Source organism: Oryzias latipes, chromosome 14 (genome assembly GCF_053564925.1).
Source record: "Oryzias latipes strain Hd-rR chromosome 14, Olatipes_Hd-rR_3.1".
NCBI classification, from domain to species: Eukaryota; Metazoa; Chordata; class Actinopteri; order Beloniformes; family Adrianichthyidae; genus Oryzias; species Oryzias latipes.
In genome coordinates, this window is record NC_136250.1 from 14,372,233 (window position 1) to 14,387,410 (window position 15,178).

The window sequence follows — 15,178 nt, forward strand, 5'->3', positions numbered from 1 at the left end:
ATATTTTAAATCATAATTTGACGATACTTTACAATTTATTGGTCTTTAATATACATATCCCGACAGAAACTTCAAAATCTGTTTTATATTTAGAGGACTTTAAATAATTTTTATTTCTGTCTCCCCCTTGCCATAAAACACTGCCATCTTATCAAAAATTTAGTAATTAATTTTTATCTTTAATAGTATCCCCACAAAATAAATATTTTTGAAAAACTATAAAAGTAACATGTTAGACATAAATAGTAGGATACATGACTGCACTGTTTTATTTAGCTGTCAATTATATGTTTATTTTGTTGACATTTTCAAAATGTCAAGTTTAATTTTATTTCATTTTTTATTTATTCTATGAAGAAGTTTGATTTGTGGGTGTGCGAAGGAATCAAAAAAATATTGCTATACTGCCACTGTGTGGACACTTTTAGGACTGCAGTAAACTAATTTGCAATTTGAACATATTTAAACGTTTGGAAAATGTATTATGAATAAAATTATATTTTTTAAAATTTTATTTTTGTTTGTTCTTTCCTTTTTGTTTTTATAACGTTTGAAACGTTTTTCCTTGGTCGAAATCGAAACAAGTAGCGTTTACGACACCTCCAGCGCAGTGACGGCAACCCTTGGAGGAGAGCCGTAAAGTGTCGTGTGAGGAGGTCATTAGAAAACGGGGAAGGTCTCTTCTCCTTCGTAGTCTCGGGCACTTTTGTTTTGGTTCCGTGTGGCCTCCGCTTCGAGTGGACATGCTGCGTCTGTTGCTGCGGCTCCGGCCGTGTGGTCGCTCCGGGCCCAGAGTCCTGCCAGCCCGGCCTGTCGCGCTTGGCTCCCGCCCCAGATGCAGCGGTGAGAGGCGGCTACACTGCGGAGCCGGGTCACGAACGTCGGCCTTGGGCTTGGTCTACAGTCACAGAGCCGGCCTGCTACGGTCTTCCCAACTGGTGGGTTCCGGCCCGAACACACGGTTCTACAGTCTGCCGCCACACAACAAGGTAAGCTTAGAACCGTCAGGGTCACGCGGCTCCGGTGCTCACCGTGCTTTGCTGGTGCAGCCCAGCTGGGTGAAGGTGACAGGCTCCCAACCCGCAGAAGTAACCACAGATTGTTAAAAATGCTCTTTAAGGCTAAGTGTTTAGGGTTCGGCCTCTACTATATCTGAATGGAACAACAACTTTTGGTTCTGTGAAGGTTCTGTAAAGTTCTGCTACATCCCGACCCAATAATCATTTCTCAGATCCAGGAAATAGATGGTTGTTCTGCAGGGATTTGGTTCGATTCCCCATATTTTACTTGTATTAGTTTTTCATTCTGAATAAAAAATCTTAGCTGTTGAAATTGAAATAATAAAAACATTTGAAAAGTTTTGATCACAATTATTATAGCTTTGGACTTTTATATCAGATTAAATTATTAACAATTACACCAAATCCAGTTTTCCATTATTGCAATTTTTTGCTATTTATTTAAGAAATTGAAACTTTTCTAACTATGATAAAAGTTATTCTGCAAAGCTTGAAAGTGTTATGAATCAAAATGGCATCAATTTAGAATTTTTGACCAAAGTATTAAGGTATTTTAATAGGAAGTAGTTGAGAGTGGTTTATATATTTACTCAACAGGTTTGTTTCTTCCACACATATTCAGGAGAATATAGTCTCTCAGACACTAAAACATGAATCTAAAAGTATCTATTTGTTCAGTAAAGTTGAGGAGCCACAATCATCAGGAATAACCTTTTTTTAAGCAGAAATCTTCTCCATCTCCTCCCTCGCTGCTGTTTTTGTGTCTCAGATTCATGGCGGATGTTTGGAAGCTTCTTTTATTTTTACCTTTAGCTCAAAGCTTCTGTTTGTTGACCTCAGCTGCTTCCAAAAGGTCCACAGCTGTGTTGAAATCGTTGGTGTTTACTGAGCGGAGTGGTATGATGTGGTGTGATGGACGCTGACACCATAACCAGTGACTAGTTCTTTTCCTCCTTCTTCTGTGGTGGGCGTTCCTGCAGCCTCCTCGTCTTTCGCTGACCTCTCGGGTTTGTTTGTTGCAGGTGGAGCTTCCTTCTCTGTCGCCCACCATGCAGACGGGGACCATCGCCCGCTGGGAGAAGAAGGAGGGGGACAAGATCAGCGAGGGCGAGCTCATAGCCGAGGTCTGAAGGGCGCACAATATTTCCCAGATCCACCCAGATTATTTTTTTTTTAAATAATAAAACACTTGTCTCGCTTTCCGTAGGTGGAAACGGACAAAGCTACTGTAGGTTTTGAAGTAATGGATGAGTGCTACCTGGCGAAGATCCTGGTTCCTGAAGGCACCAGAGACATTGCTGTTGGATCAGTGATCTGCATCACCGTGGAAAGGTCGGTGCTTGTCATGAAGGTTTGGGAGCAGGAGAGACTTCTGCTGGAAAAAAGATCCTATCTGTGTTTCATCTCAGCCCAGACATGATCGCAGCCTTTAAGGACGTGTCTTTGGATTCTCTCAAATCCCCTGCCGCCGCTCCTCCCCCTGCAGCCTCAGCTCCTCCCCCTGCTCCTCCAACCGCTGCTGCTCCACCCCCCGCAGCGCCGGGCAGCTCCTACCCGCCACACTTGAAGGTAGGCGTGCTCCTGCAGGAGGAACTCTGATTACAGTCGGAGCTGTAAGGTTTTCTTTTTTGTTTCAGGGTGTAGTCTTGATGTTTACCTGCAAAACTGGCTTATGGTGAAGTAGGCCTGCACGATATTAGAAAAATCTGCGATATGCGAGATCAGTGTTTGAAACTGCGATGACGGTATGACTTGCGATAAATGGAAAAATAGAAAAGCAAAAATACCAATACATTTTGGTTTCAGTGTGAGTTTTATTCAAATAATTCAACACAACTTAAATTAACGTGCAAGTTTTATTCAAAAAGAAGAAAATATATTCACCATAGAACTTGCCAAAACTAAGATGAATGATTACAAAAAATATATATAGATGCCCAGGAATAAAATAAGTTGGTGTCTCCTACATTTCCATTTTACTGCAAGTGTTATTAAATAAGTCAACATAACTTAAAATCCAAGTCTTTTTCAAAAAGGAGAAAAAGGTAAGACCTATAGCTGTGGGCAAAACATAAATGAACAATGAAGAAAAAAGATAGAGGCCCACAACTTAAACGTGACCTAGTATGAACTATAAAGGACAGCATCAGTATGTGTCATTATGGCAAGTTCTTTGAAAGGAAAACCAGCATGTTTACTTTTGTTGGTTTCAAACATGTGCGCTGACATGTTACTATGTTTCCTGATGTACTGAAAAGTCTCTCTGAAGGTGAGCTGCTTGCAGGTATGCAGAGATACTTCCTTGCAAGCTTGCTCAGCTGTGAGAATGTAATTTGGTGGAGTTTCCACCATGCCAAGGGGTCTTCTTCACTGTCTAGGGGTGCAGACAGCAGGTAGCTATTAAGCTCAGCTTCTACAGCTTGTGACAATTGCGCAACAGATGAGCTGGGGAGTGGGCTTGTCTTGAAGAAACTCCCCAGTGACTTTTTTGCCTTTTTCAGCGGAGCACTGGGTGGATCATTGGTCTTGGCTTCTACATCTGTGGAGCTTCTCTCCTAAAACAAAAGCAAAACATGAGGAAAAAAAAGATTTTGGACAAAAGAAACATCTCTGGAAAAAAACATGCATGCATGAATAACCTTTTGTGCCACTGCTTCCATTTCTGACAGCACCCTGGTCTTGATGTTTGAGACTTGATCAGTGCTGATATAGCTGGCTTTGAATCTGGGATCCATGAAACACGCCATGTCCAGAAGTTCTTGGGTAGCTGGATTTTCATATTTTGTAATCAAGTAGTCAAGGATTTTTTTCTTGATTGATTTTGTCAAATCACCATCCGCTTCCTTCTCTGCGAGCACTGATGTCTTCATCAGGTGGAGGACTGGCTTCACATATGAAACACTAACATAGATCTCACCTGACAGAGCATCTGTGAAGTCTTGCAGGGGGTGTAATGCCTGGTTGACAGATTCCAGTACATCCACATCCTGCCAAGTAGGAATCAAATGCCTGGATTTCTTGTCTGCTGAGAGAACATCAGAAATGGCCCGCTGCTGCTCCAGGACTCTCTCAATCATCTTCTGCCTGCTACCCCACCTTGTTGGACATTCAGTGACGAGTGTGTGCTCAGGGAGGTTGTGATCCTTCTGTGCTTTTTTCACAGCAGTCTTGGCTTTCCAGCTGTGACAAAAATGTCCAACTAGCTTTTTGCAAAGGCCAATGGCTCGAGCGATGCGGGCATCATCTTTGATGGAATTTTCTTGAATAAGAGGAAGACACACAAAAAAATAACTAATTATTAAACCTGTTTGTAAAAAAAAAAAAACATTAGAAATGTATAATAATTTAAAAATGAATAACAAGTCATTACAAGTGAATAATTAAATCACGACTTGCATGTTCTCGAATTATACTGTCATTTTAACATCTTGGAGCTATTCAAAATAGTTTGATAATAATTTACATATTTTTTTCATAAAGATCCATCTTAAATAAACTCACCAATTGCAAGGTGCAGCCTGTGTCCAAAACACTGAAGCCTGACCCACTTGTTGAGCTCCGTGGCTCTAACGACGTTGGGACCGTTGTCCGTGGTGATGCACACCTGTCGCTCTTCTTCAAGTTCCCAGCTTGCCAGCACGTCTAGTAATACGTGCACTATGTTTTCACTTGTATGCGACTCCGGGAAATACACGGTCTCCAGACAACGCGTTTTTAATTCAAAGTCCGCAGTGAGAAAATGCACCGTAAAACTCAAATAGGGTTCAGTCGTGCGGCTTGACCACAGGTCTGTGGTACTTGTAAAAAATCCGGCTTGGCTCAATTCAGACGTAACGGTCTTGCGGCACGTCTCATACATCTGTGGAATGGCGACTTGTGAAAAGTAATTTCGTGAAGGGATTTGATATCTCCGGTCCATTTTGTCCATCAAATTGACAAAGCCCTGTCGGCTCACTGTGTTTATTGGCATCATGTACTTTGCCAAAAAATGTTAAATGGCCTCTGTTATTTCTTTGTACCGCTTTGAAGTTTTTTCATAAGGAGTTCCACTCGCAAAACTCTGAAATACGGACGTCTGTTGGCCTGCCGAGCTCTTCTTTTTTCTCTGACTTAGCAGGTGTTTTGCTCTCCCTAGATGTCATGAACTCTTTAAACAGATCTTCGTGGTTGTATTGAAGGTGATGGTGGAGATTGCTGGTGTTTCCTCGGGTGGTTGCCACAGGTGTTCGGCATGTTTTGCATAGTACCTGTGTTTGGAGAACGTCGCCCGTCCTGAAACCAAAGTACCTCCAAATAATCGACATGCTTTTTTTTTTCGCCATGAGCACGTCCTCCGAGATATTGCTGTTAGCCATTGCAAGTCTTGTTTGGTCAAATGTCGGATGAAAAAAGTACGTAGTTTTTTTTTTAATACTCCAGCACTATGTAGAAGGCGGGTATCTAACATTAGGGGGCTCCAGTTGATTGGGCAATGACACGAAGAGCTCCATACCATTGGTTGAATGCATAAAGGGCTTTATTTGATACGTTACTTAAAACTACAAAGAGATAGTTTAGCTTTTATGTAACCTTATTAGGAGGCGACTTATCGCCATTTTGCCTCCTTTTGCGGTATGCATACCGCATTGGCCTGATACTGCGATGACGATAAATTTGCGGTTAATCGTGCAGGCCTATGGTGAAGTATCTTACCGGGAGGCAACAATAATAGTTGTGTAGATTCATTGTTTTATCAGAAAGCTGATATTTTTTAGGGAAAGTCTTCTTCCTTGTGCAGATGGGACACACTTTCTGAGGGGGTTAGCCATCAGGGCAGGAGTTATTTTTTTGGTGCTTCAGTGATTTCGTTAATTTTTGTTGAAACGCATTTAAACATTGTTTTTTTGTGCGGTTTTTAGGTCGCACTTCCTGCTCTTTCTCCCACCATGACGATGGGAACGGTGCAGCGCTGGGAGAAGAAGGTCGGCGAGAAGCTCGGTGAAGGAGATCTCCTTGCAGAGATTGAAACCGACAAAGCGACCATCGGTAAACCCAAACGGGCTCTGGCTGCAGATGGACCAGTGTGAGCATGACACAGACTTGATGCTCTGTGTGTTTGTCTGCAGGATTCGAGGTCCAGGAAGAAGGATATTTAGCCAAAATCCTGGTCCCAGAGGGAACTCGGGACGTTCCTCTGGGACAGACGCTCTGCATCATAGTAGAAAAAGAAAGTGACATCGCCGCCTTCAAGGATTACATCGAGACTGGGATGGCAGAGGCCTCCATGCCCCCACCACCTCCAGCCCCTGCAGCGGTGAGACAAAAATGGAGAAAACCCCCCCCTCTTTTAGGACAGGTCCTTTTAATAAATATTGTTTCTCTGTGCTCTCCCTGCAGACTGCAGCGCCTGCAGCCACAGCACCCAGTTCTGCAGCCGCAGCTCCAGCGGCGCCAAGGAAGGGCCGTGTTTTCGCCAGTCCACTCGCCAAGAAACTGGCAGCTGAGAAGGGAATCGATTTGGCTCAGGTCAGCGGTAGGTGACCAAAACACAACGAACGCGCTAGAGCTTTCAGGAAAAGAATCAGCCGCTCTGAAATAAAATACAGCTCATTCAATACATGCATGCATACATGTCTGCATGCATCCATGCAAACATGCATGTATGCATGCATACATATGTACATACAGTCATCTATGTATGCATGCATGCAGACATACTGCTCATATAAGTGCATTAGATAAAATGTATTTCTGGTTCCTGCTCAGGATCTGGACCTGATGGACGCGTCACTCGGAAAGATATCGAAAGCTTTGTTCCTCCAAAGGCTGCACCCGTGAGTAAAGCCACATATATCCCCAACTTTTGGTTTATTTTTTTTATCATGAAAGTAAATCATAATTAAGATTTCGAGTGTTTATTGCTCAGAGTTTGTTTAAAATGCTGTTGCCTTAGAGATTGAGTCTTAATATTTGCTGGGATTTTTCTATTTTTCATTTTGCCAAATGACTGGTATTTGCGGGCAGGCAGCAGCTGCTGCTCCCTCTCCATCAGCAGCAGCAGCAGCTCCTCCTTCACCCGCTGCTGCACCCGCTGCTCCAGCTGGCACCTTCACAGACTTCCCCATCAGCAACATCCGCAAGGTGAGCGCTCAGCACGGCTTCCTCTTTTCTGCCGGCAGAAGTCTGCACGGCCCCACCGTTAAACCAGGAGTTTTGAATCCATTCTGGAGTGCATGTTTACGCGTGTCCCCCCCCTCCCCTTACAGGTCATCGCTCAGAGGTTGATGCAGTCCAAGCAGACCATCCCTCACTATTACCTGTCTGTAGACGTCAACATGGACCAAGTGCTGGAGCTTCGAAAGGAGCTGAACGAGGTGAGTGTGGGACGCCGCTCCACCTCTCAACACGCCATGTTTGGCCCCTTACCAAGACGCCGCTTCTGTTTTTACAGGAGGTGAAATCCCAGAACATCAAGCTGAGTTTGAATGACTTCATTATCAAAGCCAGCGCCTTGGCTTGCCTCAAAGTCCCAGAATGCAACTCCTCCTGGATGGACACAGTCATTCGTCAGTGAGTAGGACAACGTACTGTCGGCCGTGATTGTGTTGTTTTGTTACATGAAGCGTGTTGCCAGGTTCAGCAAAAGGTCAAATGAAATCATTCAAAATTAAATTAAAATTTAAAAAGAAACAGAAAACAAAAACCTGTTTTATAAATAGAAAGTTTTCTATATTTGTAAAAAACAAAACTGCAAGGTGATCATCAAAATCCACTTGAGCAAACTCCTATTTTTTTACACAAAAGCACGTTTCCATAGCAACCAATTAGTAATGAGGTCTGCAGCCTCATTCTGAAGGGGGGCCAGCAGGGGGCGCTCGAAGCATGGTCAGCTCAGCACAAGCAGGACAGTATCGACAGTTTGAGATTGTTTCCAGGAATCATGTGGTGGACGTCAGCGTGGCAGTGAGCACAGCCAGCGGGCTCATCACGCCAATCGTGTTCAACGCCCACATCAAAGGCCTGGCCGCCATCGGTACCGACGTGGCGGCTCTCGCTGCCAAAGCCAGGGAGGGGAAGCTGCAGCCTCATGAGTTCCAGGTAAACCTCTGTCAATCCCTATTGTGCATATCGGATGAACGTCGTATTGATCTGGCTTTGCTTCCTTCAGGGAGGAACGTTCACCATCTCAAATTTAGGGATGTTTGGAATCAAGAACTTCTCCGCCATCATCAACCCCCCCCAGGCCTGTATCCTGGCTGTTGGAGGCTCAGAGAAACGGCTGCTGCCCGCCGAGAACGAGAAAGGGTCAGTGTGACGCCACGGCTGCGCTCCGACGAGCCGTGCTCACACCTAATACGGCGTCCACTCTGGTTCTTGCAGGTTCGACGTGGCCAACATGATGTCAGTGACGCTGAGCTGCGACCACCGGGTGGTGGACGGGGCGGTGGGGGCGCAGTGGCTGGCCGAGTTCAGGAAGTTCCTGGAGAAACCCGTCACCATGTTGTTGTGATGAGCCGGCAGACGCCTTTAGGTCACTCCCAGTTACCCCGAAGAAGCAGAGGCGGCATCACTCCACCCACCTGTCTGCCCGTCTGCCGTCTCTCCCTTCTTTCTATTTATTGTGGCCCCCCCCTCATGTCAGAATTAGCTTTATCTAAAAATGAGGAGCGGCGTTATCTGCTACGACAGATCAAAGTCAAGACAACTTTGTGTGTCTGTGTGTGTTTCTGCACAGCAATCTGTGAAGAGGAGCTGCAGTTTGTCTTTTAGAAGCACAGATGTGCAGACACACACACACACACACACACAAAGACACACACACAACTATTCAGCTGAAATTCCTGGTTTACAGTATTCCATACTGTGTTGTATATTTATGTACATCAGGTGAAAAAAAATCTATGTCCTCTTGAAAATAATTCTCACTGTAGTTCTTTTTCTTTTATTGGTTTCTGGAATATTCTTAAAGCTGAAACGCACAAAGTGCTGGTTTTTATTTGAATACATTGGTGGGGGATTTTAACCCGGTGCCATCGGTGTGCGAGGCTCAGAACTCGCAGAATCTACGAGGGCGGTCCAGAAGAGAAAAGCAGGACTGTTGGTTGGACACCAGTATGTACACCTTACAGACAATAAAAGGAAACTCCCTTAAACTTGTCTAGAGATGCTGTTGTTTTTCTTTTTACTTTCTATGGAGCCCTGGACATGACATTAAAAAAATAATGTTGCATTGTTCCCTCAAGTTAAGACATTTTGACAAAAAATTAGTATTTTGTAGCCACAAATTAGCATTTCTTTGCACACAAAATACTAATCTTCCCCCACAAAATGCTCATTCTGAAGGTAAAATAAATACAAATATTTGTGCGCTCAAAGTACTATTTGGTACTAAATGATAATCTCACATTGCAGAATAGCGTTGAGGAGCCTCGCCCAATGACTGAGAAAAGAAAGCAGCTGGCTTTTTCCAGGAGCTGAAGGTTGAGCGCTACTCCATGCTTCAATGTATCGCCTGAGTTTCCCATCATGCCCTGTTTTTTTTTACAAACTGGAGTTTGTCTGCTGCAGAGTAAGATTGTGCAATCACACAAAGCTCCTTAAATCTGACAGGTTGTCTTGTATTTTTCCCCTTATGGCACAGCTGCAACAGCATTAAAGTTGGGTTTGTTGTCAGCTCTTCAGGCAGAGAAACATTTTATGTAAATCCTCAGACTTTGGATTGTTGAGCCCACAGGTCATGAGAGTAGGATGTTATCGTCATCACCCCGTGGTTTTTCTGCCGCCAGTGTCGCACGCTTCTCTTTGAACCTCCCTCCTCTCCAGTGACAGCTGCAGAAAATCCTGGGCTTACTTTTTTTTTTTTGAACGGTAGCTTTGGGATTCCTTTGGATGATAAGTGGAGCGTTTGGACTAAGAATGTCTCCCTCTGAGTCATCCTTTCTACCATTCGATCCATCTGTGTGTCTGCCTGATCGTCCTTCTGAGAGTCCAAGTGAAGAAAAAGACAAATGGAAAAAAAAAGACCATTCATGTCAACTTTGCAGATTGTGAGGTATCCATCCCAGGCAGACAGAGCAGAACAGAGGGGGGAGAACTGAGGGGGAGGAGGGACTGGTGGCATCGCTCAATAGATTCCTCATGCATGCCTGGTTTTTCTGGCCAGCTTTAGTCAGGCTTCCTGTGGACGATGGCTTCCTCTGCAGCATGGATGCTGTGGATTCTGTCTGCAGCTTTCACCTCTCTAGAGAACGGTAAGTCTAGTCTGGCCGCTGCCTTTTGATATTCTAAGTGATTTAGATGCAGTATTGTGAGAAAAGAGTCAGGTCTTTGGAGAGGATCCCTTTTTTCTATTAGGAAAGTTGGACTTCAGTGAGAAGTTTCAGAAAACGTTGCTTTTGAGAGCATTTAACCCTTGTGCCATCCTATGACCCCACCCTTACTTTGACGTGTTCTTCCTACCATGACAAAGGTGGATAAAGGTGGAAAGATTTCATGTAATCCATGGACACCAGAGAAGATCACAAATCATTGAAGAAAAAAGGTTCAGAGCACTGTCTAGTGGCCTAGTGCCTAGGATAGCACAAGGGTTAAAGAGGCGTCTTCGTGAAGGACGATTGCAGCTTTGACGTTTTGAGCTTCAAAGAGCCTCTGAGCTGCACAGACATGGTGGTGATGCGTTCAGGAACCAGCTCCTCCCAGAGAACAGGCCTCGTTGTTCCACTCCCTCCAATCGCTCTGCCTCAACCCTCAAAGATGTCAAGTGTAATTAACCACTAATACGCTCAGCCCCCACTCGCAGCACAAAGGGCCCGGAGGGTGCAGAGGGGAGGAGGGGCTCCTGATCACTGTGATGGAGGCGAGTGTTTACAGGAAAGCGAAGCGAAAAGTTTGGATGATCTCTTCTTCTTCGGCGCTTTCAGCCGCACTCCGGGTCTTGGTGAGGGAGTCCAGCCTGGAGGTGGTGAGAGGCGATCTTGTCATCCTCCCCTGCTCCTTCTTCACCTCCTCCCACCTCTCCAGACTCAACATTATCTGGACCATGGCTCCTCTCTCCAGCCCAGAGAGTCCCATACAGGTGAGAGCTGCAAAGCTGAGTCAGCGTAACAGAGAGAGCAGGAGAGCTGAACGCTTCATCTTCACAATCGCATCCAGGTGATCGTGTTTGACCACGGCCAGGTGATCGAGAACCCCTCCCTCATTAGCAGGGTGGCTTTTACAGGTACTAAACTGGGAAGCACCACTTATGCTTTTATTTTTGTAACCATAGGATAATCAGATGTAACTACTTCCTACCTGCCGATGACAGGTCTACCCGTGAGTGCCGACATTGTCCTCAATAACACCCAAGTGTCGGATGCTGGAGTCTACAGATGTATGGTCAACAACCCACCGGAGGCTGCAGATCCTGGCATAGGAGAGCTGGTGCTGAATGTTCTGGGTGAGTATTGGATAATTAAAGAGGCTCTGAAAGTAAAAGTTAGAGTAAAAGCAGAGATTCAGCATTCAGCGGTGTTGCAGAGCCACCCTCACTGCCCATCTGCCAGTGGGATGGAGATCTGCAGCTGGGAGGCAGCGTCAGGCTCTCCTGCTCTGTGGCAGAGGGGGTCCCCGCTCCGGACATCCGCTGGGCCAAGGTGGCCCCCGAGGAAATCCCACTTCCTGTCAACAGGGAGGGTCAGTGTTCCACAATCTTTAAAACCTGCAGATTTTGACTGACTTGAGTACCTTTTTGTTTTTGGAAGAATGACACAGAGGTGAAATTATGGAACCTTGGGGAAGCAGAAACCTGAAGTGTGTTTGTTGGACTGACATAGATGTCTCTCTGTGCTTCAGGGGAATTTTCCGGCTCAGTGCGGATCGTGAACGTGTCCTCTCAGATGTCCGGTTTGTACCGGTGCTCGGCCTCCAACGTCCTGGGAACAGAGAACTGCTATATCAACCTGTCAATCTACACCAGTGAGTGTCCATACGGGACGTGTGCCCCCCGCCCCCTCATCGGGGTGTAGTTCATATCAGTCGTGTGGTTGTTCCCGCAGCTCAAGTCGGCCCCTCCGGCCTTCTGCAGGCCGTCCTGCTGACGCTGGCCATGAGCCTCCTGCTACTGGCCCTGCTGATGCTCATCCTATGGCTTCATCGCACTGGACAGGACGGAAGGAGGCGAGGAAGGAAAGCTGAAGAGGAGGAGTGTTATAATGAAATACGGTACACCCCCTCATTGATGAAACGCTCCTTTGTCTGAGTTCTCCCTGTGAAAACAGAAAAACTACAAATTAACCCGAGTTCTTGTGTGTCTGAGGATGTGTCACTGCCTAGCTGTACATCTTATTTTGAAATAAACAATCAGCGTCTGACTGTTGAGCTTTATTGCTGTAAAGATCTCAGATGTTTCAACACTTTTTTAGAATTAGCACAAAAAAAACAAAACAATATCATATCTCGCGTCGGTTGGGATCGTTTCACTTAAAAAATACGTGCAAAGTCGGCAGGAAGCAAAGATGTACTGTGATCCTAGTTGTAGGTGTGAATAGAGCGGAGGTTAACCCTTGTGCTATCTTAGATGACCCCACCCTTGCATTGACGTGTTCTTCCTACCATGACAAAGGTGGATAAAGGTGGAAAGATTTCATGTAATCCATGGACACCATTGAAGATCACAAATCATTGTAGAAAAAAGGTTCAGAGCACTGTCTAGTGCAGGGGTCGGGAACCTATGGCTCGCGAGCCATATATGGCTCTTTTGATGGTCACATGTGGCTCGCAGACAAATGTTTAATTATCCTTTTTTTTTTCATTAGACCAGTCCTTCTCGGGCGCGATGCGATGCCAGAGGCGTGCAGTAGTGGTGGTGCTTGGAGAGAAAAATCTGCGCCAGCACTCTCAGTTTACTATTATTTATTATTTCACAGAGTTTGTACCATCTGGAAACCTGTGAACTGCCGTGCCTAAAACTGCGCGCTCCCGTCTCTGAGAAAGAGCGCGCAGTTGCGGAGACGGGATGTGTGAGGAAGAAGGCAGAGGGTGGGGGGGTGGGGGGGGGGGACCGGCAGCAGGTGAATCGCGCAGGGATTGTAAAAACGTAAAACCTGGTGCCCGTCACTCACTGCAGCGTGTGAGTGTGTGTTTGCTTCCATGTCTTTCTCACATCTAAAGAACATTCAGACCTAAGATCCCGTTTAAAGTCTCAACACCTGCATGAAGCAGAAACTCACCACGTATCAACCAGACTAGACTATCAGCAAAACTACTACGAGAAATACTCATCATTTATTAGCAACAGCATAACAATGTCATTAAAAAGAATCCACAGACTTATTGTACTTTAAAAGTGTTGAATTACATCAAATGCACACATTCACTTGTATATTTAGTTTTAAACATATTGTCGCGGACTGAGTTTAACTTGGCTGTTGGGCCGCGTAAAAAGTTCTGGAGTTCATGGAACGCATCGATCAAGCAGAGATCTGATTGGCCCTCAGATCTGTCGCTCAGCCTGTTGTTAGGGAGTTTGGACCAATGGGGTTCAGCTATGGGCCGAATAAGGGAAATGGGAGGGCTGGAGCGGGAGCAGGTGAACATAAAGTTGGGAGAAGCGCTCTCGTCTCGGCGGGAGAGACTTAGGAGTTGCTGAGTTAATTGTATGGCGTTTGTTAGGGGTCTGCAGTAACCAGAATAAAGAACCTTAAAAGAGGTTAAGTCTCAGTGTGGTAAAGGGACACTACATTAATGTATGGCTCTTTCGAAATTACATTTAAAAATATGTGGCGTTTATGGCTCTCTTGGCCAAAAAGGTTCCCGACCCCTGAGCTAGTGGGTCTAGATGACCCAACTCCCAATGTTGAAGTGCCTAGGATAGCACAAGGGTTAAGGTTACTGTAGGTTTAGGCACCAAGTAGGTCAGGTGGAGGTCGGGGCAGGGCTGAAAGGAAATGCTTTTGAGTAAGGAAAGATCTCAGGAACTGGATATTGATGAGATTTATTTGTGCTACAGAAAAATGTGCTTGCGATTATCGGCTCTGGACCAATGATGCGTTTGAGGGATAAACAGATGAATAAACCCTATAGCCTGGACGCTGATGGCTAAGAACTGGACCAAAGCTTTGTTCCTGGTGGAGACCAGGGGGGAGAAGGGCGGGCGAACCGTCCATAACAGAGTGGTCTGCAACCTCAGGTTCCAGGGCTGCATGATGCCCTTCCATGTTGAAGAAAATAGCTACGGACGGACGGACGGACAGATAGGTAGATAGATAAACAATTGGGCTCTTTTAGCATTACAGGGCTGCAGAGTGACGTAACAACCCCCTATACCTGGAAGTGAGGAGAATTTTCTCTTATAAAAACTCCACACAGCTGTGGACACATGAGAAAAGATATCCACAATAGTACCAGACCATAGTAACCCTTGTGCTATCCTAGGCACTTTACCATTGGGAGTTGGGTCATCTAGACCCACTAGACAGTGCGCTAAACATTTTTCTTCAATGATTTGTGATCCTCACTGGTGTCCATGGATTACATGAAATCTTTCCACCTTTATCCACCTTTGTCATGGTAGGGAGAACACGTCAATGTAAGGGTGGGGTCATCTAAGATAGCACAAGGGTTAAAGCTAAATACTAAGGGAAATGTCACTGCAGTAACCGCTATTAGTAACAATTCTTTTGTTTCTCTATAAAGATATTTAAGCATCGATCTAAACTGTTACGTTCCTTGTGATTTTTTTTGTCCCAACAGTTTTATATCCACATCTCAGTACCGTATTTTCCGGACTATAAGTCGCACCGGAGTATAAGTCGCACCAACCCAAAAATGCATTATAAAGTAGAAAAAAACACATAAGTCGCACTGGACTATAAATCGCATTTTGACGGGAAATTTATTTGACAAAATCTGAGACCAAGAACTAATGACTTGCACAACCTCATATGACACAATCATAGCAGACTGTTTATCTAATAATTTCACAGTAATTCTTTCTCTTACTTAATTATTTATTCCTTTCATGAAGCATCATTGGCCAACTAATACTCTGTTTTCATCCTGTATTTGTAGAAACAGTTTTCACTTTTATTGCATTTCTGAATCTATGAAATCATTGGAAAATAGAATATTATGTTGTTAGCCTTCAAGATCTTATTGTAAAAAAAGGTTTGCTGATTCTCTGAGTCACTTAACATACTCTA

The 15,178-nt window shown here is 44.9% G+C and overlaps 2 protein-coding genes across 2 annotated transcripts; both read left to right on the forward strand.

Annotated features, from left to right (window-relative positions):
• The first annotated feature begins 555 nt into the window (after window positions 1–555).
• On the forward strand, window positions 556–9,151 carry dlat (dihydrolipoamide S-acetyltransferase (E2 component of pyruvate dehydrogenase complex)). Its single transcript, XM_023962291.2, has 14 exons — window positions 556–989; window positions 2,042–2,143; window positions 2,227–2,351; window positions 2,429–2,588; window positions 5,918–6,044; window positions 6,125–6,312; window positions 6,396–6,531; window positions 6,765–6,832; window positions 7,023–7,139; window positions 7,265–7,372; window positions 7,450–7,568; window positions 7,934–8,096; window positions 8,167–8,303; window positions 8,379–9,151. The coding sequence occupies exons 1-14, from the start codon at window positions 744–746 to the stop codon at window positions 8,506–8,508; spliced, it is 1,926 nt and encodes a 641-aa protein (XP_023818059.1). The 5' UTR covers window positions 556–743; the 3' UTR covers window positions 8,509–9,151.
• A 917-nt stretch (window positions 9,152–10,068) lies between these two features.
• LOC101165580 (immunoglobulin superfamily member 11) lies at window positions 10,069–12,349 on the forward strand. The gene is made up of 7 exons (XM_004076437.5): window positions 10,069–10,249; window positions 10,919–11,073; window positions 11,151–11,217; window positions 11,305–11,436; window positions 11,517–11,672; window positions 11,832–11,954; window positions 12,035–12,349. Exons 1-7 carry the CDS (start codon window positions 10,186–10,188, stop codon window positions 12,235–12,237), a joined length of 900 nt encoding a protein of 299 aa, XP_004076485.1. The 5' UTR covers window positions 10,069–10,185; the 3' UTR covers window positions 12,238–12,349.
• Window positions 12,350–15,178: the final 2,829 nt, after the last annotated feature.

Coding starts and splice junctions, on each gene's coding strand:
- LOC101165580 (XM_004076437.5), top strand. CDS start 10,186: ATGGCTTCCTCTGCAGCATGGATGCTGTGGATTCTGTCTGCAGCTTTC. Junction 11,074..11,150: donor GCCCAGAGAGTCCCATACAG/GTGAGAGCTGCA, acceptor AATCGCATCCAG/GTGATCGTGTTTGACCACGG. Junction 11,218..11,304: donor TAGCAGGGTGGCTTTTACAG/GTACTAAACTGG, acceptor TGCCGATGACAG/GTCTACCCGTGAGTGCCGAC.
- dlat (XM_023962291.2), top strand. CDS start 744: ATGCTGCGTCTGTTGCTGCGGCTCCGGCCGTGTGGTCGCTCCGGGCCC. Junction 6,045..6,124: donor AACCGACAAAGCGACCATCG/GTAAACCCAAAC, acceptor GTTTGTCTGCAG/GATTCGAGGTCCAGGAAGAA. Junction 8,097..8,166: donor TGCAGCCTCATGAGTTCCAG/GTAAACCTCTGT, acceptor TGCTTCCTTCAG/GGAGGAACGTTCACCATCTC.